Source organism: Dendropsophus ebraccatus, chromosome 3 (assembly GCF_027789765.1).
Source record: "Dendropsophus ebraccatus isolate aDenEbr1 chromosome 3, aDenEbr1.pat, whole genome shotgun sequence".
In the NCBI taxonomy this organism is placed as follows: domain Eukaryota; kingdom Metazoa; phylum Chordata; class Amphibia; order Anura; family Hylidae; genus Dendropsophus; species Dendropsophus ebraccatus.
The window spans coordinates 104,456,358-104,483,312 of record NC_091456.1 but is presented as its reverse complement, the minus strand read 5'-3'; the positions used below and the strand labels follow the sequence as shown (position 1 = coordinate 104,483,312).

The 26,955-nt window shown below is 45.3% G+C and overlaps 1 protein-coding gene across 1 annotated transcript; it reads right to left on the bottom strand.

Moving 5' to 3' along the window:
• Positions 1–309: 309 nt before the first annotated feature.
• On the bottom strand, positions 310–26,580 carry LOC138787258 (ATP synthase subunit delta, mitochondrial-like). Its single transcript, XM_069964474.1, has 5 exons — positions 26,371–26,580; positions 9,528–9,681; positions 7,167–7,255; positions 3,790–3,918; positions 310–380 (listed from the first exon to the last, which is right to left on the bottom strand). Exons 1-4 carry the CDS (start codon positions 26,491–26,493, stop codon positions 3,796–3,798), a joined length of 489 nt encoding a protein of 162 aa, XP_069820575.1. The 5' UTR covers positions 26,494–26,580; the 3' UTR covers positions 310–380; positions 3,790–3,795.
• Positions 26,581–26,955: the final 375 nt, after the last annotated feature.

Below are 26,955 nucleotides of genomic sequence, written 5' to 3'. Positions count from 1 at the left end.
TTAGGTCAATCTGCTTTGCTACCAGCAACCTTTTAAAGGGTTATCCAGCGCTACAAAAACATGGCCACTTTCCCCCTACTGTTGTCTCCAGTTTGGGTGGGGTTTGAAATTCAGTTCCATTGAAGTATATGGAGTTTTATTGCAAACCGCACCTGAACTGGAAACAGTAGGGGGAAAAGTGGCCATGTTTTTGTGGCGCTGGATAACCCCTTTAAGCCACTTTTTTAAATCTACTGTGAAATAGAATTCTAAAGAGAATTATTATTTAAAACATCATAACACTCATGATGGAAAAACACAATATAAAGTAGGTTTTTGAAATTTTTATTATTTTGGGGGCGGCGTCCGGAGGAAACAGTGCTGTACAACAAACAAAACCCCTGTAAGAGAACAAAAATGGTATCAAAAGAGCAGCAACCAATACATTTCAACCTTAGCTTCTACTTGGTGGAGTAAAATAAATAAATAAATATCACATTACCACCACCTTGTGGTAAACCTGCGCTGTGAGCAAGAAATCAGCTATTACTTCCAAGAGATTAACAAGAATAGAATGCAATGAAACTCTTGTCAGCAAATTGTGGAGACTTGCCATACTAAAGCACCTCCACAGCAGCACAGATTTATTTCCAATAAACCAGTATTCGGAAAAGCTTACTTTCAGAGAAAATTTAAATGGGCTACATGAACGCAACTGTGTATTCTATTAGACATACTTTGGTTTAATACAAGAAAGATGAAGATGCATGCAGAAGTTGGCAGTAGGTTGAATGGCTGGTATGATGAGGATGTTCATGCACAGAAAGAAACTGCATCTGTCTGAATGTGCAAAAACTGTAGAGGAGAGAAGGAATGTTGTGTGTTCAGAGTACAGGGACACCAGATGTAAGGTGGGTGAGTGATGTGTCAGAGGTGGGTGGAAGAGCACAGAGAAGATGATTAAAAAAAAACAAAAACACACACACACCAGAGGTTAAAACTATGCTAGCGGAGAAACGCGTTCACAGTTTAAGGCCATGTTTACATGGGGTAAGACACCGAATGGATGATTTTTATTTCTGATTAATTGGGATGCGGGCGCATCAGTGTGCGCTAGCTTCCCAATTCATAGCTGCACACAATGGAGCGTGCGGCCGGAGTTCATTGTGTGAACTGACAGGTTCTCTCAGGCCGCTGTGTATACACTCCAGCCGGGATTCCACTCATTCACATACAAGGTGTATGTTGTATAAATCACGGCCGTTGTTGCAAATTGCACATACATTGTGTGAACATAGCCTCACACTGCAAGTATGAGGAAGCAGTATTTACAGCCCAGCAGCAGAGCAAGCATGTAATGCAGAGCTGTGCAAATAGTGCAAGTCTTCCAAACAGTAGTAAATTTTAAAAGGTAGCCATCTCCCAATCAGTCCATGCACATTATTGCAGCTTAGCATCCATGTATTTATTTTTGAAGCGCTCGATTCCAGAGTGTTAGTGTAAAGCTAAAATAGAGAAGTAAATGGGCCTAAGCTGCTTCCACACACCTCTGCTCGCAACTTATATCCATGGGGGAAAAAAAAGGATCTGGCAATTAAAAATGCATTATTCAAAGACCCTCTACCAAACATCATCTGTTGAAGGAGAGTTGGAATCCCCGCCCCCCCATGCACATCACATAGTTGTCTTTTCTCAACGAAATCTGCAGGTTTACCCAGCAAATATCTAAGGGTCCATTTACACAGAAAGATCATCTGACTGATTTACCAACGATTTGACACCAAAGCCAGGAAAAGACAATAAACAGATCAGGTCCTAAAGGAAAGACTGAGATTTCTCCTCTTTTCAAATCCATTCCTGGCTTTGGCTTCAAATCTGTGACAGATAATCTTTCTTTGTAAATGGTCCCTAACGCGTATGAGAGTTTTTAAAGTGAACATCTAAAGTAACGATCTAAAGGAGCGATGAGCAAGTGAGCACTGACATGACAGGTTGGTGCTCTCTTGATTCTCCAGGTCGGGCCGTGTAATAGGGCCCTAATAGTGCTACTGAAGCAAGAATGGCTAGCAGGGAGGCACTGGAAGTGTGATTTAACCCTTTGAGGACCAGGCCCAAAATGACCCAGTGGACCGCGCAAATTTTGATCGTAGTGTTTCCGTTTTTCCCTCCTCCCCTTCTAAGAGCTCCAGCACTTTCAGTTTTTTATCTACAGGCCATGTAAGGGCTTATTTGTTACAGGAATAGTTGTACTTTGTAATGGCGTCATTCATTTTACCATAACATGTATGATGGAATTCCAAATATATTATTTATGAAGATATAATATAAATTGGTGAAATCGCAAAAAAGAATGCAATATGGTACCGTTTGGGGGGTTCCTGTGTCTACATAATGCACTATATGGTAAAGCGACATGATACCATTACTCTATAGGTCAGTACGAACACAACCATATGCAGGTTACACAGATTCTCTAATGTTATATTTTTTTTTTAAATGAAATCCTTTTTTTTGGCAATTAATTATAAATAAAATGGGACTATTGTGACGCTTATAACGGTTTTATTTTTTCACCTACGGGGCTGTATGGGGTGTCATTTTTTCCGCCATGATCTCTAGTTTTTATTATTACCATATTTGTGAAGATCGGACGTTTTGATCACTTTTTAATTTTTTTATATATATAATGTAACATAAAATCGGTAATCCGCGCACTTTTTTCCCTCTTTTCGTGTACGCCGTTTACCGGTCGCAATGACGCTTGTTATATTTTAATAGATCGGACAATTACGCACGCTACGGTATATTATATGTTTATCTATTTATTTATTTTTATATGTTTTATTTATATAATGGGAAAGAGGGGTGATTTCAACTTTTATTGGGGGAGGGGTTTTGGGGTAGTGTGTTAGTGTTTTTAACTTTTTTTTTTTACACATTTGAAGTCCCTTTGGGGGACTTTTACATTCACTACTTGGATTTTTACACTGATCAATGCTATGCCATAGGCATAGCATTGATCAGTGTTATCGGCGCTCTGCTCATTGAGCCTGCCTGTGCAGGCTCAGTGACCAGAGCGCCGATCGGACAGCACGGAGGCAGGTGAGAGACCTCCGGCGGCCCGTTTTACCGATCGGGACCCCCGCAGTCACACTGCGGGGGTCCCGATCGGTAAGTGACAGGGGACTCCCCCTGTCACTTACACTTAAACGCCGCGGTCGCGCCGCGATCGCGGCGTTTAAGGAGTTAATGACACGCGGCAGCGCGATCGCTGCAGCGTGTCATTACTGGTGAGGTCCCGGCTGCTGTTTGCAGCCGGCCCCCACCTGCTATGAAGCGCGCTCCGCTCCGGAGCACGCTTCATAGCGTGAGAAACACCCAGGGCGTACAGTTACGCCCTAGGTCGTCTGGGGACAGACTTCCATGGCGTAACTATACGCCCTGGGTCGTCTAAGGGTTAATGGTGCTGAGGCATTGCCCCATGCCAATTTACTCAGCCACAGGAGCGGGGATTAAAGACTTATTTCAAAAATTCCATCCGCAGCAGACTATGGGCACAGTATCAGAACACTGCTCAGCAGAAATGAAATACGGGGAAGTAGGGACACAACAGTTCTATAGTTCAACAGTTTTATAGCAGGAATGTCCTTTGTTATCTAGGGCAACCGATTTCTCTTTACCCCAAATCAATGTTTGAAAGCAGAGCTGTGACTAGTTGCTATGGACAACAAAAGACATTCTTACTATAAGACAGCATGTTAGCTCTCTCCCATAGAGGGGACATCAAAAACCTCTTGCAACGTTACATACCTGCCCTTATTCCAGGGCTTTAACAATGGCCTCACAAGCCTCTAAGTTAACCTGTGCCTCTGCCTTTGCAACTTCATCTCCAGCACTTTGCAGTTCTGCCAAGGCCTTTTCCAGATTTGACTTTGCAGTCTATTGAGAAGCAAAAGATGTAGGAAAAACAGTTACCGTAGAGATTTAGAGTAAAGCTGGCCATGATTCGATCATTCACAAAAGACAAACGTGGCAGGAAGAAATATACACAAAATATTTCCCGTAATAGTAAACTAAATGCTAAAACAATAGTAACTGTTTTGATGCTCTGGTGAAAAAGAAAAAGAAAAAAAAAGAAACACATTACATGAATTCAATTTTGTTTGGAATTGACCACTGGACCATACATACAGCCACGGCGCAGGATTCTTAAAATAACTCCAATGACCTTATGAGTGTCTTTCTTGGGTGTTTATTCAGACTAGGCTTAAAAATGAGCGACGCGTTTCGGTGTCGGACTGACACCTTTACTAAGCTTCTCAGGCAGGCAGGATTTGGTGTTTTTTTCATTGAGAAGGAGCTTAGTAAAGGTGTCAGTCTGACACCAAAACGCGTCGCTCATTTTTAAGCCTAGTGTGAACACCCAAAAAAGACACTCGTGAGGTCCTTGGAGTTATATTAAGAATCTTGCGCCGTGGCTGTATGTATGGTCAAATGGTCAATTCCAAACTCCATGCTTTGACATCAGGACGGGAGCAGAGAACCAGAGGCCAGGCAGCAGACTGATTTAACCAAAACGCCTACTAGTGTTGTGCCTAAGGTTTGCCAAACACCACCAGATTAGTTTGGTCCGCTTTCAACTAACTTTGACAGATATTGTTCATGCTACACTATATTAGCACCCCTCTTTGTCCATATATGTTGTTTGTCTGCCTTATTATGAATACAAGTCAATACAAGTCTTCCAGTACTTATCAGTGTATTCTCTCCAGTCTGGCACAGTACCCTCTGCTGAAACATCTGGACAGTTCCTGACATGGACAGAGCAGTAGCAAATCCCAATAGAAAACCTCTCCTGCTCTCCAGACCAGGGCTGTGGAGTCAGTAAGCCACAGCTCTGACTCAGACTCCTGAATTTTATCAGCGACCAGCTCCAGACAGACACCAGGGGAGTTATTTATCTGTCTTCTACTCCATACAATGAGTACTGTACAACTTAAAGAGTACCAATCACGGTCGATTTTTTATTTATTTCACCATTTAATTTAATTTTTGAACAATATTTTCCTTCAGTGTCACGCGTCGGCTCTTTTAAAAAAAAAAGAGTCAGAGCTTGACAGGAAACTCCCGGCATGCAAAGTGGCAGGCCTTTGCCTGCCACTCTCAATACACAGTGGTCTCTCGCTGTGTATGTATAAGTGTCTTTACTGGCCTTGTTAGTCTATTTATGAAGATACAGACTGCCTTTGCCATCTTGATGACGTCACTTGCGTTCCAGCGGTGCGTTCCACCTCCTGGCCATACTACACCGATACGGTGAAGTGCAAAGGCAGTCTGTAGCTTATACTTTACCTGATCCTCTGTAGCGGTGCAGTAAGGCCGGGCGCCATCTTGATGGCGTCACTTGCGTTCTGTCGGTGGAACACACCGCTAGAACGCAAGTGACGTCATCAAGATGGCGGCGCCCGGCCATACTAAACCGCTGCAAAGGATTAGGTAAAGTGTAAGATACTTAGGGAAATAGACTTAAGAAAAGATAAACTCTTATAACAGGGACAGTTAAATTTAGATGAAAGGTTCTCTTTAAGACTTTTCATAATTTATCTAAAGGTTACATGGCAACTAGGATTAGGAAAGCAACCACCATAAATTTGCCTTTGAAGCTAAAAATCATTGCTACTAAATCTCTTTACACACTGTCCCAACATATATTGGTCCCCTTTGACTGGGGCAGCTATCAGGTGCCAACTTACTTTTATTAATTCCTGAGTAGTATGCTAGTTTTCTCTAAATAGGCATGAGGGGCAGTCTTTTCCTAACTAGTCATGGGTCGTGGGCAGCACTCTGATGTAATCACACCTCCCTGGGCTTGATTACTAGTACCTTCCTCTGTCACAGTGCAGACATCCAGCACGGCATGCACAGTGCAGGAAACAGACATCGGCAATTGGACACCGCTGTACTGCACGTGATGGAGCTATGGGCCTTCCTCTAACAGAGGAAGGTACTGTAATGGAATTAAAGGCAATGGGGGAGATTTATCAAACATGGTGTAACGTGAAACTGGCTCAGTTGCCCCTAGCAACCAATCAGATTCCACTTTTTCTTTTCCAAACAGTCTGTGAGAAATGAGAAGTGGAATCTGATTGGTTGCTAGGGGCAACTGAGCCAGTTTAACTTTACACACTGTTTGATAAATCCCCCCCCCCCCCCTATCTGTCCGCAGCTCTGTACCTGGTACGGAACTGACAAAGGCAGATAGGTAATAGAGGGATAAAACAAAATGATGCCTTTATCATTTGCGAAGCTATACAATAGCACTTTTCCTTGGAAGCTAAAGTGTCACACCTATCTGCCTGTATATAAAGTTCTGTTCCTGAAAGGAACCTGACAAGATTCCCCTTAATAAAAGTATGTTTGTTTCCAATGGCTAGCCCAGTCAAAAGGTGACAAATATATGTTAGGACAGTGTGAAAGGAGGTTTAAATAGAAAGGACTTTTAGCTTCATAGGCAAAAATATGGTGATCGGCAATGTATGGGAGACTGGATATTCCTTTTGTGGGTGACTCACCAAGTCAGGGGTGTCAAACTCGTGGCCTTCTAGATTTTGCAGAACTACAATTCAACAACATGCCTGGACAATAAAACCAAGGTTTTAAAGCATAAAATAAGACAACTGTTCTGTATAGTGTTTCCCAAGGGATTGAGGGGAGGATTTATCAAGCGGTTTTATAGAAAAATTCTCTTTGCTGCCTGAAGCAGTCAGAGAAGTGAGAAACTAAATAAGCTCCCATTGACAAAGAGAATTTTACTGGAAGACAGCTAGATACGTCATTCTTTTGAAAAAACTTAATTTTGGATGCAAATAGAATCCATGGGGGAGATTTAACAAATATGGTGTAAAGTGAAACTGGCTCAGTTGCCCCTAACAACCAGTCAGATTCCACCTTTCATTTTCCAAAGAGTCTGTGAGGAATGAGAAGTGGATTGGTTGCTAGGGGCAACTGAGCTAGTTTCACTTTACACCATGTTTGATAAATCTCCCCCATGTGTACAGATGTAAAGAACATGTCCTATTTATTCTACAGTTTTCATATGAATACTGATTTATATACAAGTACTGATCTCCTTTCTTCAAAATTGAAAAAAAATGTATAGTTTTACCAACTAGTGTGTATGTACTTACACTTGGATCCAGCATGTCCAGAGTCACTGCCTCCTCAGCCAACAGCTGCACAGAGGAATCTGCATTTACAGTCACTGAGCCGCTGCTCACTGCAGATATGAGGACAAAAATAAAAGTCATTCATTCACCGTACAAAGTTGTTAAACGTGCTGACAACAAAATCACACAATCAACTGTAATGAAATTTACTAATTAACCAATGGAGGCCTGGATTTGGAGTCACACACAACATTAGGGTGGGTTCACACTGCGCAGAGAAGTTTCCGTGGATTCCGTCACTTGACTCCGCTCGCGCATTTCTGCCCCTCCCATAGACTCCATTCTGTGGTCGGGCAAATTCCGCCTGTGCACAGAATGGATTCTATGGCACAGGCAGAAATGCGTGCAAAACGAGCTCCTGAGCTCACTTCATAGAGCTCCTGCAGACAATGGAGTACATTTACATAATTTGTCGCTAAAGTGTCACTGTCGTTTTAACTTTCAAAATATAAATTAAGATGTGATAGAAAGCAAGTTTGCAATTTAGTTTTTTTTTTTTTTTTTATTATCATTGAAAACATGGAAATCCTGTGTTTAACAGGTCATCTGAGCGCTCACATACAAGGCAGTCATTTGTGTTTCCCTCGTGGCGTGCCACCATCTCCTCCTTGTGTGCCGTGCCACTGTGTTCCCCCCCATGTACCATGCCCCCTTATCTCCCATTTGTGTCGTGCCACCCTCATGCCATATGTCATACTCTAATCTGTTGCAGAACTACAAATTCCATCATGTCCAATAGTGGGAGATGTAGTTCTGCAACCTGGATGGCCACAGGTTGCAGAACTACAACTCCCATCATTCTGCAGATCACAGATGGCAAAATTACAACTCCCATCATGCCCTGCTGTTGGGCAGTAGTCCGATGGTCATCAACAGGCCCGGGTGTGTGTGTGAGGATATAGCAGTCCCAGGGGCCCGATCAGCGCTGCGGTTCGGGGAGAGTGTTGTCGGGGGCAGGTAAACAGGGTCCGGCGGTGGGCAGAGCAGCGGTGAGGTCCCAGGGGAGGGGGATCCAGCTCTGCCAGGGATCAAGGAAGCATCAGGAACTCTTGACCTGTCCAGTTTTCCAGCGCTCCGTACCAGAATTCCGGACAAAAATTGGACAGGATCTAAAAAAAAACCTGACCTATTTTCCGGAACGGACACCCTTTAGGAAAAATCCTTAAGGGTGTCCGTGAGTAATGCACCTCTACGGGTCCGGAAATCCGTACGGATTTCCTGATAAGAAATCCGGGTGGATTTTCCGGGCTTGTGAAGTGGGCCTTAAAGCATGGAGCACTACTGATGCACATTCGTCGTGCAGTCCTGACATATGAATGTTGCCTTTCTAGTAATTAACATGAAATTATATCACTTCAAAGTTGCCAAGACAGTTTTAGTAAATCTGAGCAAATGAATGATATTGCCCTATGTATACGTCCCAGTGATAAACCAGCAAACACTCATCTGACCTAGGGCTGGGCGGTATACCGTCAAAATACCAATACCGTCTGTGGCGTCTGTTAACCGACCTCAACTCTGCCAGGACGGTATCTGCGGTATTCCCCTCCTCCTCACCCCACGGCCGCATGCTCTGCTCCCCTCAGTTAATCTTCCTGAAGAGGAATGCTGGAGATCTGACAGGCTGCGCACAGGCGTGCTGTGTGCTCAGCGTTGCTGCTGCCGGGCGGCTCACTCACTTCCCGCACATACAATTGGTGTCAGGTATGGGTCGGCACATCCTTGGTCCACTGGGCACCGCACTCTGTCCCCGCACAGGAATTCTCGGCGTCCCGTTATCTGTTGGCAGTGTTGGAAGCAGCCATGTGCTACAACAATGAGTGGCAGGGCGCCGAGGATGAGAGTGAGAGAGAGAGAGAGAGAGAGAGAGAGAGACCAGCGGAGCATGGAGGTGCTGACTTATACCTGACCCCTGCAACAACAGTATTTGCAGGGGGGGGGGGGGGGAGAATGTATCAGAACAGCACGTGACAGTGACAGACAGACGGCAAAAATATAGGCAGCACACTAAACGAACTGTGGGGTGCCAGCAAATCTCCCATGTAAATAGTGGAGCTGCTGCCAAAATAACGGAGCCACAGATCATCTGTGCAGCCATTAACCGTCATCAACAGACGGTGTAAAAAACACCAATAAAAAGATAGTTGGACTTGAGGTTGCCATGGACAGACTGGATATCAACCCAAGCAACTAAATCAGTCTCTGACTATCTTATTGTCTTATTTTTAACATTTTTCTGGTAATAGAACTACAATAGAGACTCTCACAGCTTTCAGATTCTAACATATCTAAGAACACACTTGGTACATAAGGTATACGCACCAAAGTATTTAATTGTGGTCCCGTCTTCACTGAACACTGTGACTAGGCCTGGCCTGAGAACTTGAAGCGTGGGGACATGATTTGCAAGGATTCCAAACATTCCTGTTGTTGTGGGAACATCTACTTGCTTCACATTAGCACCATTGTAATATACCTGCAAGAAGAAACTGGTTACAATGTCTTATTACATTACCTTGGAAAAACCACAAACAACTCAGGGGGCATTCAAGTGTTCAGTGTCTGCGGTCCGAGCACAGAAGACCAGCATCATGCATGATGATACAGGGTGCACTTGATTTGTAGTGTTTGCGCTACTGTATTGTGTAAATGAAAGAAAGTGTGAATGCTCCTCAATTCAAATAAAACTGAGAAGAGCAGAAGAGACTCTGTATAATTCATAGTAGGCCATGAGCTTTACATTTCCGAAACAGTGTCACCTGAATCCTGCACAAGAACATTACAAACATTGTAAATAGCCTGATACAAACCTTTTACCTTGTGTCATAATGGGCTAATGCCTCTCAATAAGAACTTCCTAACATGGTACACATGAACACACCCTAAGGCTCCTTTCACACATCGGTATTCTACAGTATAGTACCCACTCATTTCAATGGACCCTTTTAAGTATCTTTTGTAATTTTACATATCCATAAAAGGGCTGAGATCTGTCTGCGAAAAATACTGCCACGCCACTATAAAGCCTGTATTTATGGCACGGATCACCCATTACTAACAAATGTGTCTATGCAATTGCAGACAGCCATGGATGTGTGAATGTGGCCTAAAGACTTTAGATAGCTCGATGGTTGCTGTAAGCCAGTGTAGATCTGTGTTTGTTTACAGAGCCTGTTACAAGGTTTGAGCATTGAACAGGGAGGGCCGCACAAACAATTGATGGATCACTTGTACAACCAAAGGTTGCCATCACTCGTGGGCTGGATGTCCTCTATTATGTGGGCATGTGAGATGCACGGCTGATGGACAAAAATTTTTTTGATGGGTCAAAAAGGCCTTCTTAGCCAACAATGGCCCTACTACAAAGGGCGATGTTGGCCTGTTTGGATCATAAATACTCCATATAATAGGACCGCCAGTGCCATTAATGTAGAAATGGTCTTAGTTGCCCCTAGAACAGATTCCACCTTTCATTTCTCGAAGAGAGATATTATATATATATAATATATATATATATATATATATATATATATATATATATATATATATATGGCCCTAGGCTTCATGGTGCCCTGTGCAAAACTGCCCTCTGGCAAAACACCCCTATAGTGCCGATTTCTAGGTTTGACTAGTTGTACATAATATATAATAAACCACACCAATTTACATCAATACACAGCAGATTTCTTTTCAGGCTGCTGGAAAAGCAGAGTGAAACCATTAATAAGGCATGATAAATGCATCATGAGTGTTATACATGATCACTTTATCCCTTATCACAGCTCCTAGCTTTTTCCAGTTGCCATATCTGTTCTAGATCCCCAATTCTCATATTATAGAATGACTAGTCAGATTTGTTTCTCAGGAGAGATGAGAAGCTGGAAAAGAATCCCTGGGAAGCTGTAATTGTCAAATCTACCATGTTTTGTTGCTGATGTCACACTGGCAGTTTCGCAGTGATTGGCTCAGCATGCTGACAGTGAGCGGGGACCTACAGAAGCATGCGGGTTCATGCCGGGGGACTGCAGGCAACATGGTGTTCATCAGTAGTACAATTGCAAACAGCAAAACATGGATCTGTTGTGTAGACGACCCCATTAAAATCAATGGGTTCCTTTTCTGTCCATAAATCATGCAGCAGTTAAAAAATAGAAACTATAGAATGAACGTACTAAATTTATTCTTAGGCACCTGCTGTATTCGCACCTAGTCTCCGTTAGCTTTGCATTGCAAAGGTTAAAAACAGTAGGGGAAACCTGCAAGAAAAGCTGCATGCTGGGGTAAAACCTGCAGTGCATTCCATTGTGTGTTTGGGTTGGTTGCAGCACCACACTGCTATTGTAGATCCGCTATGTGACATCGTATTTTAATGTTAATTTATTAAAAGTTAAGTTTTAGCTACACGTCAGGAGTGCCGGAATCCACCACGCTTCTTTTCCATTTACGTATTGTAGATTACAGAGAGTTAGTTGCTGGCAAGTGTTACCAATAATACATACCAGTATACAAATACAACTACACTATCATTACCACTATACTGTACTAAGAAAACTATTCCCAGAGCTGTGGAGTCAAGTATACTAACTCCAGCTTTAAAAATAAATTAATTAATATAAAAAAAAAAAAAAAAAAAAAAAAAAAGTAAAAAAATAATTTCAAAATGTTATAATTGAGTTTTGATATGAATTTAATAAATGTACCTCATTAATGTAATGTATGTTCAATCAATCTAAGGCCTTATTTAAAGAAAAAACACAAAACTGAAAGACATTTTTTTCACATACATTTAGTTTCCTCCATATATCAGCAATAAAGCACTGGCTCTATTAGTATTAGCTGAGGGTGGTCGGGAAAAAGTTGTTAGTCACTATTTGGTTTGTTTCTGAGCTGGAAGAGTCCATTGTGTGTGGGGAGATCAGTGCTGTTCTCTTCCTGGATGATTATATATGAGCTGCAGTGTAATATACAGATATCTTGTGTAATATATAGGAGGAGAAGTCATAAGTAGTGTAGCAGTAACCTCAATGTAGCAGTGTCCTCAATGTGCTGTTTCCTCTGTGGGAGAAGATTGTGCATTTCTCTTCAGGGTTCTATGGCTGTGGGAGAGGGGGAGAGATATTAACAGGGTATTCTGGGCAACAGTAAAAAATCCAGGAGAGGCAGGAGGTTGTGGGATCATAATTAAGAAGTCCTATTTACTCATCCCCTTGCAATGCAGTGTGATGGCTCATGGTTCCCCTGCCAGGGGTCCCGATCTTGAGATGTCACAACGCCGCTCAGTAAGGGTATGTTCAATTCTTTGAGTGGAGAGAAATGAAAGCTGAGGCGCGCAAGCCCTCCCATAGAGGCACTGTGGAACACTGAGGCAGTCGGGATTCCGCTGCTTTTACTCAGAGTGAACATACATGTAATGGCCCAGAACGGTATTTATTGTCAGGCGTCTGGAAATGTATTGTTGCTATTGGCAACCCTAGAGAGTCTGTATTAGGGCCTATGTATTTGCTGCTCTTCCTTAGCTCTCTTGTAGTGGTATTGTTTTCTGCTGTGCGGTCTTGTCAGTGACAGCTGGTAGTCTGGCATTGCCAGAGTCACATCTAACCTCCCTTTTTAAAAAAAAAAAAAAAAAAGTTTTATTTATGCAGTTTTCCAATACGAACAACCATTGAACATAAACAGAACAAACAATACGCCTAACATCGGCGTCAGATCATAACATATGAAATTAGTCAGTGGAATGCTTATACAGAGCAATAAGAGTACTGGTTCGCTAAGCTTACAGTGAGTAGCTACAACTGGATCCCTAATCAAGATCCGAACCTTGGTCCCTGATGGCATCTCGTTATGTAAACAGTAACAGTAGGGAGAACAGCTCGATGCCCAGGGCTCGAAGTAAAGGAGAAAAGAAAAAGACCGCACAACACACATCAACATTCATACCGCATTCATACTCTGCGACACTCCCACCCACCGTCCCCAATCCAAAAGGGCAAGCCAGACCACCCCCACTCACGTATGACTATATAGGCGAAGCCGTATCAGGTACAGCCAGCCACTGGAACCAGACCTTGTCAAACTTTTTGGGACAATTCCTCTTCTGGTAAAGCACCCTATACAGGTGGACGTAAGAGTTGACTAAGGATTTCCACTGTGAAAGAGACGGGGTTTCGGGAGATTTCCATGCCATAATCACCACCTTCCTGGTGCAAAATAGTAGAATACGAAAGAATAAGCGCCGATATGTGCCGAATATAATAGTATCTATGATACCAAGTAGGCATACCTGGGGAGATAGAATCCGGGGGAAATCAAAGTGCTGATGCAAAAAACAGCAGCACCAAGGACCAAAAAGGAAGCACCTTAGGACACGAAAATATAGAATGCAAAAAGGTTCCCGTGTCACCCTGACAGCGGAAGCAGATATCATCTGCTGCCATTCCCAGGAGCTTCAGACGGGCAGGGGTATAATAGACCCGATGTAAGAATCTGAATTGTATGAGGATATCCCGTGCACTCACTACTGAGGACAGAAAGTAATCAGTAACGTCTTCCCAATCATCTGCCGATAGCTCTGGAATATCAGCCACTTAGCATAAGCCTTGTCGTATGGCTTCACACTCACTGAATGTAAAAGAGTGTAAATGTTTGTCAGGGGTTTATCCAGATCTTCCGTGCGCAGTAAAGTCTCCAGGGCAGACTCTGCTAGGGTAACCGCACTCGTCCCAAACTCAGCCCGCACCAACTGCAGGAACCAAAACGGATTTATCGGGGGGCAGTTCAGGGAGCTTTGTAGTTCCCCAGAGGAGAGAAGGCCAGACGTGCCAGGAAATAGTTGACCCAGGTATTTAAGTCCCCTAGCAGTCCAATACCCCATTGCAGGATGTCTAGCGAAGCGTGGTAGGTGCGGGTTCAACCACAGAGGAGTCTTGTGAGAAAGGTAGGGAGTAGGACTATCAGTTTCCTCTGCGCTTGAGACCACGCAACCACCACCGCTCTCACCGGAAGCAAAGGGGCGTCACCCAAGTTTCGGTATCTGTAAAGGGTGTTTGCCAACCCTTCATAAGAACTCATCAAGGCCCCATACAAAGAAGTGGCTGCATTACTGTAGTCGATATCCAGCCACCAATGAGCGTAGACCAGTTGTGAGGCAAGATGGTATATATAAAAGTCGGGGGCCGCAAGCCCTCCGTATTCCTTGGGGGCCTGGAGTGTAGAAAGGCTGAACCAAGAGGACTGTCCCTGCCAGTAAAAGGCCCTTGAAATACTATCTAATTTTTTAAAATAAGAAAGGGGAAGGGGGGTGGGGCAGTTATGGAGGAGATATGTAAATTTGGGGAGGTATATCATTTTAACAATGTTGATCCGGCCAAGCAGCGAAAGGGGGAGAGGCGCCCACAACTTTAACTTGGTCTCAGTATGTGACAGTAGCGGGTCTAAGTTCAATTTTTTATAATCGGAGACCTCCGGGGAGACTATGACACCTAGGTATTTAAACTGCCGGACAATGGTAATGGGAACAGGGTGGTATTGTGGTGATGGCGTTGCGCCTGGGAGGGGAAAGAGAAGGGATTTGTCCCAATTCACACATAGCCCAGAGCATGCCCCAAACTGGTTCAAGAGCGTCAGCAGGGAGGTAAGTGACGGACCGTTGTCAGCCGAATAGATGAGGACGTCATCCGCATACAGAGGTTTTCTCAATCAAGGAACCTCGATTGACGAATTGCTATAGCCAGGGGCTCTATAGCCAGTGCGAACAGCAAGGGGGATAGAGGGCAGCCTTGTCTAGTGCCCTGATGGAGCTGGAATGGGGCAGAGACATCCAGGTTAGTTTTGACCCGGGCAGTAGGGTCTTTGTACAGTAATTGGACATAAGAAAAAAATAGGGCCAAAATTACACCTTCGTAGCACCTCCCAGAGGTAAGGCCATTCAACCGAATCAAATGCCTTTCGTGTATCTAAGGAGAGTACAAATCCAGACTGGTGTCCAAACCTACAAGCATCTATGTTAAGGAATAGACGTCTGACATTAATGTCCGTAGCCTTACCAGGCATAAATCCGGTCTGATCGGGGTGAATCAAGGAGGATATAACACTATGCAGTCTGTTAGTGAGAATTTTGGCTAGGACCTTAATGTCGGAGTTAAGAAGGGATATGGGGCGGTAGGAGTCTGTAAGTGATGGGTCTTTCCCCGGTTTAGGGAGTACTACGATAAGGGCTTCTCTCATACTAGCAGGGAGGGCACCCAACTCCAAAGCCTCAGTAAATAATGACAGAAGGTGCGGGCTCAGCAACTCCGCCTGGCTCTTATACCAGTCATTTACCAATCCATCTAACCCCGGAGTTTTCCCCAATGGGAGGGAGGTGACAGCCAAGGTAACCTCCTCCAGGGAGATGGGGGCCTCTAGAGCAGCAGCCTGCTCAGCTGTCAGAGTCGATAGGGGAAGGGAGTATAGAAAAGCAGATACATGCACACTGTCGGCTTAGAGGCGAGTGTCATATAGGTCAGCATAGTAGTCCCTAAAAACACTATTGATGGTAGCAGGGTGGGAGACCAGCGGATCCGAGCCAGAAGAGATGCAAGGCACAGACGCGCATGGTCTCTCAGCATGTGCTAAGTACGCAAGAAGTTTCCCATTCTTATTCCCAAAGGCAAACACAGAAGCCATGCTCGCCTGTGACTCTCAGAAGGGTCAGCAACAAACTGGGCCTCAGCATCCACCAGCCTTCCCTCCAGCCTCTCCTCACGGGAGCGCAAACCCTTACGGTAGGTCGCCACCCCCAAAGTGAAGGCTCCCCTAATTACAGCCTATCCCATCTGGTGTGAGGATGAGGGTGAGAGGAGTTAAGCTCCCAGTAATCACCATGGGCCTTCTGAACCGCGTCTGTCACCTCCTGGGTTAGCAACCAAGCGGGATGCAGTCGCCACAGTCTAGACTGAGTCGCAGGCCGAGCGCGGAGGGTAACCACTATGGCCCAATGATCTGAGATGCCCCTCGGAGTGTAATCAATTTCAGAGACTAACAGCAGAAGATCTGGGGACCCCAAGGCCAAATCAATTCTAGATAAGGATTTATGCGCAGATGAGTAGCATGAGTAGACTGTGGAGGTAGGATGTTTCAACCTCCAAATATCATGTAGGCCAAAAGGAATCGCACCAGGAGGTCAAGGACCCACTAGCAGGATCACTTCCAGACATACGATCCAGGGAGGGGTTGGGGACTGCATTAAAATCACCAATCACCATTATAGGGGCCAGTGGGAAGGTAGAGATTATCGTAGTGATAGATTCTAATAGCGAGATGTGGAACGGAGGGGGGGGGGGGGGGGGGGGGGGGGAACACATACAGCAACAACCGTAAAGGCAAAGCCGGCCGCCGCTCCATGTAGGATAACATAGCGGCCAAAGTGGTCGCACTCAACCTTGTACGCAGTGAACGGTAGTGATTTAGCTACAAGGATAGAGACCCCACGTGAATAATTGGAATAGGAAGCGTGATAGCCACGGGCTATCCACGCTTTTTTAAGTGCTAAAACCTTTTGTCCGGTGAGATGGGTTTCCTGAAGACAGATTAGGTTAGGACTGTATTTCTTCACGAAATCCATCACAGCGGCCCTCTTGAATTTGGAATTAAGGCCACGGACATTGCAGGCCAAGACCTTAATAAACGCCATGGGTATTTACAAAGAGGGGGGGCAATGCAGCGGGTGACACCCTACAATACCTGGACCAAAGAGACGAGGCAGGAGGCCGCAGACTAATCACACACCAGACATTCACAGACAATAGCATCCACCTGTAGTATAGAAAAAACACAAACATTAAGAACGAAGCAATAATCAGTGACATGCCTGACTAAGGAACACCCAGGGACAACCTGGAACCCTATCTAACACAATCCCCAACTCGTGCAGATCTATACCCAACAAGACTGAAATGGAGTGGGCTAACTAACCCAACTGAGAAATAAAAAGGGGGGGGGGGGGAAAAGAGACTAACAAGTGTCTAAGCATCTATCTAGCTCCTACAACACCCGACAAAAAAAGGTTAGACCTAGCCCTGACCCCCAACCAACAGTAAAAGGCACACATGGCAATGAGATTGCTTATTAACAGTAGAGTGATCACAGATCTGGCGGCCTCGGACTCCTGTTCCTCTAGCACTCTGAGCCCAGGCAAGGGCATCAGCTGGAGAGTTGAAGAATCTGGTATTAGGGCCATAGACTACCCTTAGTCTGGCTGGAAAGATCATTGCATACGAAAATCCTTTCTCCCGAAGAATCTTGCGAACTTCTGTGTAATTCGCCCTCTGTTTACGTACAGCCACCGAGAAGTCGGGGTAAAAGGAGACTTTCGTGTTATTGTAGAGGACCTCCCCCTTAAGCCTGACTGCCTGCAGGATAGCGTCTCTGTCTTTGAAGTGGAGCAGTTTGGCTAACAGTGGTCTCAGAGGGGCCCCTGGAGGGCCTGGTCTGGCAGGGATCCGGTGAGCCCTCTCGATAGCAAAGAAAGAGGAAAAAGTGGAGGGCTCCAAAATGTCTCTGAGCCATCTTTCAAGGAAGGCAACTGCATCCGACCCCTCCGTGCGCTCAGGAAGACCCACCAGGCGAATATTATTTCTCCTTAGTCGATTTTCTAGATCATCGGAGCGGTCAGCTGACAGAGACCAAACGCTGCAATGCCGCAATTTGCGTTGGGACCGGGCGCATTATGTCCTCCAAGTCAGAAGTATGTCGTTCCACATCAGATGTGCGGTCTCGGAGTTTTTTGCAAATCATGTTTGATTAATGGCCATCAGAATTTCTGCAAATTTGTGATCCATTTGAGAAGTCTCTCGGGGAGGATCAGCAGGGGACATTTGGAGTATCGGGCTTGATGATCCCTCAAACAGGGAAAGTGGTGATGACGGAGGAACATCTGGGGAATGCGGCCCGGAAAATTGTTCAAGTTGCTGAGCCACTCTGGTTTTAAACTATAACAGGGGTTCTGAAGGACCAACTGCCAATCCCGTATCATCGACAGCTTGTGACTCAGTGTCAGCCCGTGAGGTGGCCATAGTTGCTGGCTCAGGGTTATCCACAGTCTGAGGTCTTGCGCTTGCCTCCTCTCTTCCCTCTCATCTGCAGACGAATATACGTATATTCCCACTATAAGGGAGGGATATTGGGAGCAGTAGTACAGCGCAGGCCAGGTATCTGAGGTGCCAGGACCCTAGGAGGGACTGAAGTAGATATAGTCACAGGGGCGAGAACCTGCACACCATGCAGCCTTCCTTTAGTGCTCAGTCAGGGCGTCCTGTATCCACTACAGAGTAGTAGAGGCTGGTGGGGAGAGGACAGTCTATGGTCTCGCCGCCAGACCAGCTAACCTGTACTATGGGGGGAGGAGGAGCAGTAACTCGTGCTTCAGCGGCAGTGCCGCTACTCACCACCCCTCTGGGCCTCTCAAGGCCTGCTGCTATGTGTTGCCAGAAAATGGCGGCCACGCCACCACATGGGGGGGGGGATGAGGGGGGCCCGACCAAGCAAGCCGATCCTCCGGACTCAGGAGCCACCCACGCCGGTTCTCATGAGAGTCCTCAGTCACCTGACAGGCTGTCAGCAGGAGGGGAAGAGGCCAGGTCACTACACCACCGGAGGCAAGATGGCGGCCGGAAGGAGCAAGAGGGAGAGCCAGGACCCGGGCTTCAGCAATCCGGTGCGGGGCCAGGAGCAGCCGGTCAAGCGGTTCCTCTGGCCAGATGTCTCTGGATGGAACGTCCGCACCGGCGTCCCCAGAGGGAGGTGAGGCAGTGAGGGACCTGGGAGACAGCCGTGCGGCCCGACAGCAGCAGCGCAGCAGGGAAGATGGCGGCCGCGACTGAGGAGCAGGTGGCCGGGCAAGGAGAGAGCTGGTTGCGGTGCGATGCCGGCAAGCTCCCAGCAGCATAGACCCACCCGGCTGGTCCGGGGGCTCCACAGAAGTTCTGGGCACCTTTTGGGGTGTCAGGGACCAGGATGGAAGACAGGATGATTGTCAGGTCAGCAGGAGCTCAGGCAGACGCATCCACTCAGTCCTCCATGTAAGCCCGCCCCCACACATCTAACCTCCCTACGTCACCTCAGTAATCCTGTCAGACTCCATCTTTAACCCCCAACCTGTTTCCAGTCAGCCATAAGGACTAATATGTGTCTCCAAAGTCTCAGCAAGACATCCTCTGTATTAATTAGTGCCTGCTGTCGGATTGGTGAAGTGATAGAGGGTCTCCCATTCACCGTCCACATCTTCCTGGCTTCCAAGTCAGTGTGTCCATGTATCTTCCTCCTACATGATAGTGAGCGTTGACAGCGTCAAGTCTCTTCAATAACTTCAAGTACCTATTCACACGGAACTTATAAAGGTGGAAAGCTATAAAGTCTCTGAAACAGGTCTGTCTCTTTGGAATCCTATTTATCCACCAAGTCTAAGCTATAGTAACCAAGGTAACCCTCCCCCTGAAGCAAAGAACTCTGATCAAGCCAACAGTTTGCCATTATCAGATGCCCCTGTATTGGATTGTATATAGTTATCCTTCAAGTAAAGTCTTGATATACTTTCACCGCTATTGCGTGAAGACTTTTATTAAAAATTATATGTCCCTGCGTGTATGCTGAAGAAGACAATGGCCCCAGCACCCTTGGACCCCATCGTGACAGGAAGGTTTCAGAAGGTGAGCCCTAAGGTTGCACTACACCACCCAGCAACACAATACCCTCAGCATATTACAATACCACCACCAAAGGGACATTATAATTTTTCTTGGCGTCACGCATAGGACACTATATACAATACCTTTAATTAGTGAGTGAGGCAGAACACAGCTGCAGTCACTGACTGGCTGAGCGGGTAGTTCCTGTGGGGCTGCAATGATTCAGGAGTGCGGACGTTGACAGAGAGGTGAAAAATCTGGGTCTATGTCTGACCCCTCTTTATCGCTATGTCTGACCTCTATCACAGGTATCTGGCATTGTTAGCAGTGTTTCTTTGTGTATGGTGAATAGTAAGTTAGAAACAGAAAAGATTGTCAGCAGAAAAGACCACCTGCTCCATTTAGTCTAGTTCTGATTTGTTCAGGACATGGTGGCTGGAGACTGGCTGCATCCACTGCACACACAGGAGAATCTGCTTTATATCTTTGCCTTATTCAGTCAGAAGTCTCCTCACGATCACGTAGGACATTAGGGAGAAGCTGCTGGGCCAGATCTACTTTACACCAGTGTGATAAATAACTCCTCTGGTGTTTGGCCAGAACCAGTGCCTGATAAAATTCAGGAGTCTAAGGGTCCGTTTACAAAGAAAGATTATATGCCAAAGATTTAAAGCCAAAGCTAGGAATGGATTTGAAAAGAGGAGAAATCTCAGGATTTCCTTTATGACCTGATCTCTATCTATTTATCAGATAATCTTTCTGTGTAAACGGACCCTAAGTGGGAGCTGCGGCTTACCGACTCCACTGCCCTGACAATTCCCTTATGCAATGACTATATACTGATAGATACCCGCTCTATACAGGCTCTGTAGACCGTACAAATAATGACAGTGACCTTTATCCAGTGATTCATGTCTTCTTTGAATGGAGGTGCTCAATTTTCTTTTTCGTTTCCATTTGGACCAAGCCTTTACTCTTCTCTGCAGAATCTCTAGAGAAGCATATTAGTTTCCTTGCTCTAGTGCATATAGCATTAGGCCTCTTCTGTGCCTCATTTAGTAGTTTGGCCCTCCTGTGCATTTTAAGCCCCCATATAATAGTTAGGTCCCTCTGTATCCCCATAGAGTAGTTAGGTCCCCTCTGCCACCATATAGTAATTAGGCCCCCTCTATGCATCTATATAGTAGCTAGGCCCAATCCTAGCAACCTTATAGTAGTTTCGGCCCTTATAGTAGTGGAGCAAAATAATAAACCATGTTAACTTGCCCATCCTCGTACCTCATAGCACCACTACGGGGTCCCATTGACCTGCAGTGGCTGCAATTTTGCAACCCAGCTGAGTGATTGCCTGCTCAGCCAAACAGTGACTGGGGTGGAACGCCACATCAGTTACTGACTGGCTGCGCAAGCAATCACTCAGCTGGGACACGACATTGCAGCTAGCAGAACCGGGTATGTGACATCGCTGGTTTGCAGCTTCAGATGACATCCAGCACCAGTGAACTGGAATGACAAAACAGAGGCACAGGAACAGGTGAGTCTACTTGTTGTTTTTTCCCCCCGCCTGCCGATTTTCAGTTTGGTGGGATTTCTCTTTCAAAAATCTTTACTGATCTTTATTTTCACCATCATTTGGGTCTAATACTAAAAACAGAACAGCACTGGTTTCTTTTTTTACCAGTATTGTGGATGGAAGGTAGACTGTATTCTCATATTAGAGGGAAGAAAACATTCAGAGTCTGATGGAACACACCTATTTTTTTTTCTGGCCAATATAAAAGTTATCCCAAAATAAAAATACACACATTCTGTATTTTACCTTTTGTATTCTGAGAAGTCTAGAGAATGTGAGTAGGAGCAGTGACAGGTGATTTTCTATTGTCCGGTAAGAGTTGTTCTTACTAAATATATATATCTCAAGCCTCAATGCTGCAGAATACTGGTGGCTCATCAGCAGTGGTGAAACAGTGCAGAAACTTACCTCACTTTTTTTGCCGTTTACTGCCTATAAAGTCTATAGGAGAGTTTTTATTAAGAGTGGAACCGCATGTTTATTGATGCAGAAATAGGCAAGGTTTCTGCAACACAAATCTGGTTAATGCCTATATGAACATGCCCTTAGGGTCAGTTCACACGTACAGACTCACGGCATAAATCTCGCTGCGAGTCTGTCAGGTCCTGGCAGTTCACTGTCACTACATACGCGCAGCTGTCTGAACGACCGCTGCATGTATAATTCTGCCGGCCCCTTAAACCGTTCTGCTGCCGCCTGGCTCCCGCTCTGCATACATTACCTCTCCTTGCTGCACGGGGTCCTGGCGTACTGCTCTCCCGCCCGGCTAATCAGTGGCTGCGGCTGGGCAACACACTGATTGGCCGGGCGGGAGAGCAGTACGCCGGGACCCCGTGCAGCGAGGAGAGGTAATGTATACAGAGCGGGAGCTGGGCAGCCCTTCGGTTAAGGGGCCGGCAGAATTACATACACGTAGCGGTCGTTCAGACAGCTGCGGGTATGTAATGACAGTGAACTGCCAGGACCTGACAGACAGCGAGATTTACGCTGCAAGTCTGTACATGTGAACTGACCCTAAAGGTGTGTTTAGAGAGATTTATCTGACAGATTATTGAAACCAAAAAAAAAGAGGAGAATTCTCAGTCTTTCCTTTATGACGACATGTTCTCCGTCTATAGTCTGTTCCTGCCTTTGGCTCCAAAAATCAGTCAAATATCTGTCAAAAAACTGTGTAAACACACTCTATGGCAATGAACCAGAAGTGTCAAAACTTGGAAAGAGGGCGTCTGTAGAAGCACGATCTTTGTGTGAGACAGCTGTAACACTGACAATCATCCTGGTGCTGGCGTCCCCCTTCCTTGCTGCATAGATGTTTTAGAGAATATGGAATAAAGATTTTTGTTTTAATGGTGAGTTCCCCTTTTCCAAGCTTTTACATTTTTGGTTCAGCATTTATCCTGTGAGTGAGCACCGCCAGAATAACACATTTTACTCCCTGTTGTAACCATGGCTCCAATGTGAGTGTTCTGGTAGTGCCAACCGCTTTGTGTTTTCCTTTTTGAACAACCCATGGCAATGTTTCTCAACTACAGTCCTCAGGACCCCCGCAACAGGTCATGTTTTGAGGATATCGCATACAAAGAACACCTGTGGTAATACCTGATATACTGACTATAATTATAACACCTGTGAAATACTGATAAAATGTAATTTCTGTAATTGAGAAACACTGTATACAGCCTGGCTTCTGGGTGGTCCTCACTATATTTTGCCTATGACTGCTCCAAGGAGTTATCCACCTAAGAGTGAAAAAATGATAGTGAGTCTTACTTACCAAGTCCCAGAGTATATTGAGCCAGCTCCTGTCTTTCTAGCTGATGCCATTCCTGAGTTACAAGTTTTTCTAAAAGCAGATCTATATCCAAGATAGGAAAATAAATTTCCCATCATGCAATTCCCTAATTGGTCCATTTGCATACTTGCCCCTTTAGCTTTCTTTCCTGCCTATTATTCCATAATTTGTCTCCTGGGGGTGGCTTACCAAGTCAATAGACAGCTAACTTGGCCCCCAGAAAGGAGATCATATGTCCTGTGACTACTCTAAGGACCCACTACTGCCCGCTATATACAGCTTAGAAGGGTAATGAATACACTATAGCATCCTGTCCCTGCTCGTGAGAGTGCTGCTCCTATATACAGCCTATAATGGTAATGTGGTATCCCACCACAGGTATTTTTCTCCCTCCTGTGCACCTGTCCAAAAGCTTCTTCTTTCAGGTCAAAAAGTGGTGATGAAGAATTCTAATGCTGTCTCTTGAGACTGGGGTGGCAGATAGGTGCCACTATATTATATCTAGGACAGATTTATTGTGAGGGGTATAGTGTGTCATTGCACAGATTGGTAAACACACTACTTTATTCCTTTATATAGTGCCGTATCCTACACTAATTATTGACCTTTATTTTTGGACCACGTTTTTAATGCATATCTAATAAAATTGGTTAAGTTTTAATCTACATGTTTCCAGTGATAGTGTGTTCCTTTGTAAATGTAGTTTACTCATGTCCACTGACTATACAGTTGGGATCTTTTTGCAGTGATTTTTGGATAAGGAATATGCCCCTGCCAGCAGTGCTGTTCCTGACTACATCCAGTCTATATGGGTCATAACTTGTATAGGATTATAAAAGTTCATTCTCAGCACTAACCATTTCATGCTTCAAAAGTTTTATTGTAGAAAAAAAAATTCATCAAAGTTATATAACGGCAACAGGACGTTTCGGCGTCAAGCCTTCCTCAACTGTTCAGAAAGGCTTGACGCTGAAACAGCCTGTTGTTGTATAACTTTGATGAAATGGTGTGTGCCAATAATGAACTTTTATAATGCTATGGGAATTTTTTTCTTACTACAGGCACCACCGTTGATACAGGTGCCGCCTAAGAGACTTTTCTTTTTTTTATAACTTGTATAGGAACATGGGTCTGCAAACAAGTCTATATGGGTCATAACATGTATAGGATTATGCCCCTACCAACAGTGCTGTTCCTGACTATATACAGTCTATATGGGTCATAACATGTATAGGATTATGCCCCTACCAACAGTGCTGTTCCTGACTATATACAGTCTATATGGGTCATATCATGTATAGGATTATGCCCCTGCCAGCAGTGCTGTCCCTGACAATATACAGACTACAGAGGCCATAACGTGTATAGGATTATGCTCCTGCCAGCAGTGCTGTCCCTGTCTATATACTACAGAGGCCATAACATGTATAGGATTATGCCCCTACCAGCAGTGCTGTTCCTGACTATATACAGACTACAGAGGTCATAACTTGTATAAGATTATGCCCCTGCCAGCAGTGCTGTCCCTGACTATATACAATATAGAGAGGCCATTACGTGTATAGGAATATGCCTCTGCCAGCAGTGCTGTTCCTGACTATATATAATATCCTACAGAGGCCATAACGTGTATAGGATTATGCCCCTGCCAGCAGTGCTGTCCCTGACAATATACAGACTACAGAGGCCATAACGTGTATAGGATTATGCTCCTGCCAGCAGTGCTGTCCCTGTCTATATACAATATACAGTGGCCATAACATGTATAGGATTATGCCCCTATCAGCAGTGCTGTCCCTGACTATATACAATACACTACAGAGGCCATAACGTGTATAGAAGTATGCCCCTATCAGCAGTGCTGTCCATGACTATATACAGAGGCCATAACGTGTATAGGAGTATGCCCCTGCCAGCAGTGCTGTCCCTGACTATATACAATATACTACAGAGGCCATAACGTGTATAGGAGTATGCCCCTATCAGCAGTGCTGTCCATGACTATATACAATATACAGAGGCCATAACATGTATAGGAGTATGCCCCTGCCAGCAGTGCTGTCCCTGACTATATACAATATACTACAGAGGCCATAACGTGTATAGGAGTATGCCCCTGCCAGCAGTGCTGTCCCTGGCTATATACAATATACAGAGGCCATAACGTGTATAGGAGTATGCCCCTGCCAGCAGTGCTGTCCCTGACTATATACAATATACTACAGAGGCCATAACGTGTATAGGATTATGCCCCTATCAGCAGTGCTGTTCCTGACTATATACAATATACAGAGGCCATAACGTGTATAGGAGTATGCCCCTGCCAGCAGTGCTGTCCCTGGCTATATACAATATACTACAGAGGCCATAACGTGTATAGGAGTATGCCCCTGCCAGCAGTGCTGTCCCTGCCTATATACAATATACTACAGAGGCCATAACGTGTATAGGAGTATGCCCCTGCCAGCAGTGCTGTCCCTGACTATATACAATATACTACAGAGGCCATAACGTGTATAGGATTATGCCCCTATCAGCAGTGCTGTTCCTGACTATATACAATATACAGAGGCCATAACGTGTATAGGAGTATGCCCCTGCCAGCAGTGCTGTCCCTGCCTATATACAATATACTACAGAGGCCATAACGTGTATAGGAGTATGCCCCTGCCAGCAGTGCTGTCCCTGACTATATACAATATACTACAGAGGCCATAACGTGTATAGGATTATGCCCCTATCAGCAGTGCTGTTCCTGACTATATACAATATACAGAGGCCATAACGTGTATAGGATTATGCCCCTATCAGCAGTGCTGTCCATGACTATATACAATATACAGAGGCCATAACGTGTATAGGAGTATGCCCCTGCCAGCAGTGCTGTCCCTGCCTATATACAATATACTACAGAGGCCATAACGTGTATAGGATTATGCCCCTATCAGCAGTGCTGTTCCTGCCTATAGAACTGACGGGAAGGTCATTCACTTTACCCCGAGGGCAGACTGCTACTAGTACCCACTGATGTGATCATATGCTCCAGGGCAGAGTGCCCACTTTACCCTATGACATGTACCCCAGCATTCTATACAAAACACGAACACACGACACAGACATTATAGTATAGTATACAACCTGGCTAGGGGAGGCGAACGTGAAGCTCATAGCCGGTGAACCGGCCGGTGCAGCCTCAGCATAACATCGTACGTGGCTCAGTACTACCCGGCGGAGACCCAAAAGACCACGGGCAGACAGCATGGTGAAGCCGGGAGAACTGTGACCGAATGCAAGGACACCGGATAAGACGCTAGGCCGTAGCGCAAGGGATGACGGAACTTGTAGTGTGACCCTGAGAGCGATGCACCGCCCACAGCCTGACAGGAACTACATTGTGGTGCGCGGCGTGCGTATCACCGGGGGGAGGAGGGTTGTGTGTATGACGGGCGCGCATTACTGCTCTGACATTCCCGGTTGTTACAAAACGCTGCTATGGGCAACTGTATGCCAGAATATTATAGAACATGGCGCCTTGTGCTGTGGACTGTGGAGGGTTACCTTTTACATGTGTTCTAGAGAAGGTTTACCTCATATGCTTTTACAGCAATGACTATGGTGTGTGGGTGTTCCAGTAGTCCCCAATAGTTGTCTACCGTGTTGGGTTATGGTGCGTTTACACGTAACGATTATCGTGCGAATTTGTGCGATAACAATTCGAACGAT